The 2,500-nt window shown below is 36.8% G+C and overlaps 1 protein-coding gene across 1 annotated transcript in view; it reads left to right on the top strand.

Moving 5' to 3' along the window:
- The first annotated feature begins 2,067 nt into the window (after positions 1 to 2,067).
- The window catches only part of LOC138861869 (uncharacterized), a 10,043-nt gene continuing 9,610 nt past the window's right edge, over positions 2,068 to 2,500 (top strand). Inside the window, exon 1 of the mRNA XM_070122277.1 lies at positions 2,068 to 2,088. Coding sequence (XP_069978378.1) covers positions 2,068 to 2,088 — 21 coding nt within the window. The remainder of the gene's footprint in view (positions 2,089 to 2,500) is intronic.

The following is a 2,500-nucleotide window of genomic DNA, read 5'->3' as shown; positions in this document are numbered from 1 at the left end:
ATTTTTCGTCCTTCCGCTGCTGTGGCTGGCTCGCTTCTCTTGTTCTAGCAGGCAGTGTTCTAGTCTTCCGTTTGTTAAGCGGATCCCACATTAATTCATCGATGCGTCTCAACATTTCAGCAAAACAAGAATAACAAAATTACAACAACAATAGCAACACGACAGCACTAGCAATAACGCAACAAGAATTAAAACACAAGAGCAACGACACAACAGCACCAACAACACAACAACAAGAATTACAACAACACAGCAAAATCAACTCCACAACAACAATAACAAACTCTACCACCAACGCCTTCGACTGAAACTGCGACGAAAAGAACCGTCGCGTAACTGCCGCCGCTCGTGGAGGTGGAGAGCGAGACAGAATTACGAAAAAAGTAAAAAAGTAAAAAAAAAAAAAAAAAAAAAAAAAAAAAAAAATAAAAAGTAAAAAAAATAAAAATAAAAGTAAAAAGGAAGTACATTTTCGTCTTAAATTGTTCCATTTATTTTTCTGCGTTTATCGACGAGGGAACAAAATCAACAAGGGCATAAAGCGAAAGGGAAAGAAAGGGAAAGAAAGATAATCAGGAACAGAGAAACAAGACAAAGAAAACAAACAAACAAACGAAACAGAACACGCTACAAAAAACAAGCAAATGCACCAACAAACATAATAAAAACAAGGAATAAAATACAAGCAAACAAATAAAGCAAAACAAAAACACGGAACACGAAATATGTTGATTATGTAAAGCGGATTTTTTCTTTTTTTAATCTAATCAGCAATTAGCATAAGTAAAGATTTTATCCATCCAATATATACAAAAGACGAAATAAAGTTAACATGAACCTCACGTTTTCCAAAAAAAAAAAAAAAAAAAAAAAAAAGAAAAAAAAAATCACACGATAATTCTCTTTCTCATAAGAAAAATAGATAAAGTAACATAAAAAAGAAATAATGATGGAATAAGCCCAGAAGATTACGTATGAAACACACAATCGCCCTCGAAATTTAAAACGAAAAAAAAAACGAAAAAAACGAAGAAAAAAAAATTACAATAACCGTGTGTTGCGAGAGAATGAAAAATCGGTGGAATGAAGCTCGCAAAAAAGTCCTCTACTACAACGAACGTGCTTTATATAACGTATTTTTCCCCCTTAAAAAAAAAAAGATTATCACGGTCGTTGCCAAGAATGGATGCAGTGCCGGTCAAATAAAGAGCGAGGCGGTACGAAGGCTGTGGATTAAAGATGGAAGGAGGAAGAGGAGGAAGAGGAAGAGGAGGGAGGAGGAGGAAAGGGAAAGAGGAAGAGGAGGAGAAGGATGGGGAGGGGAGGAGGAAGATGAGGAAGAGGAAGAGGAGGAGAGGGGAGGGGAGGGAAGTGGGAGGAGGAGGACAAGGAGGAAGAGGAAGAGGAGGAGAGGGGAGGAGGGGGAGGGGGAAAGGAGGAGGAGGAAGAGGAGAAGGAGGAAGGGGAGGAGAGGGAAAGGGAGGAGGAGGAAGAAGAAAAGGAAGAGGAGCAGAGGAGGAGGAGGAAGAGGAGGAAAGGAAGAGGAGGGGAGGGAAAAGAAAAGGAAGAAGATAAAGAGGTGGAGAGAAAGGGTAACAGAATTGAAGTAACAATAGTAAAAGGATTATTATCAACATTCTGACTTATCATGTTGCTGTTAAAAAAAGATCCTTCTATCTCTCAACTATAATATGATATAAATATGACATGAAGTTAATGTGTTGGGGTACGAGCTTCGTCACTATTATTCTTGTTATCATTATCGTAATTATCTTCATCATTACTGTTTATCCGAATGATATGATATGCTGGATTATTGAGGGTCATTATCAATCATTTTTGTTATCATTATCATCATCACCATTTTACTATTCACTCGAATCTTGTGATAATATATGTTGCTGCTATAATCACTGCTATCATTCTTGTTATCATTATCGTTATCATCATCACCATTATTACTATTAATCCTAATAACGTGATATGTTGGGTTCTTGAAGGTCATCGTTAACCATCCTTGTCATCACCATCATGATTATCATATTTAATACTAATTGAAACGTATCCATGTTGACAAATGTAGAAAAGGTATGAATGTGACTGGATATCTTCACAATACAAGAGATGTATTTGACCGGTTTCGATTACGTCTTCATCAGAAATACATACATAAGAGAAAAAAAAACATAGCATATATATACTACATGGGAGCTGGTAAATCACCTGACGACTGTGACCTCACGCTCGTTATGAAGACGTAATCGAAACCAGTCAAATACATCTCTTGTATTGTGAAGATATCCAGTCTCATTCATACCTTTTCTTAATACTATTAATTCGAATGATTTGATGACATGCTGGGTTCATAAGGGTTCATTATCAATCACTGCTTGAGGATCAACAGGTGGGGGTCGAGTTCAGTTTTAAACAACGGATGTTCAATAGCAGTTTCTTCCCCCTGTGAAATAGATACCTTAGAGGGATCAAAGCTTTTTTTTTT

The sequence above is a fragment of the Penaeus vannamei genome, chromosome 5 (genome assembly GCF_042767895.1).
Source record: "Penaeus vannamei isolate JL-2024 chromosome 5, ASM4276789v1, whole genome shotgun sequence".
In the NCBI taxonomy this organism is placed as follows: Eukaryota; Metazoa; Arthropoda; class Malacostraca; order Decapoda; family Penaeidae; genus Penaeus; species Penaeus vannamei.
This window is presented reverse-complemented; position numbering and strand designations above follow the sequence as displayed.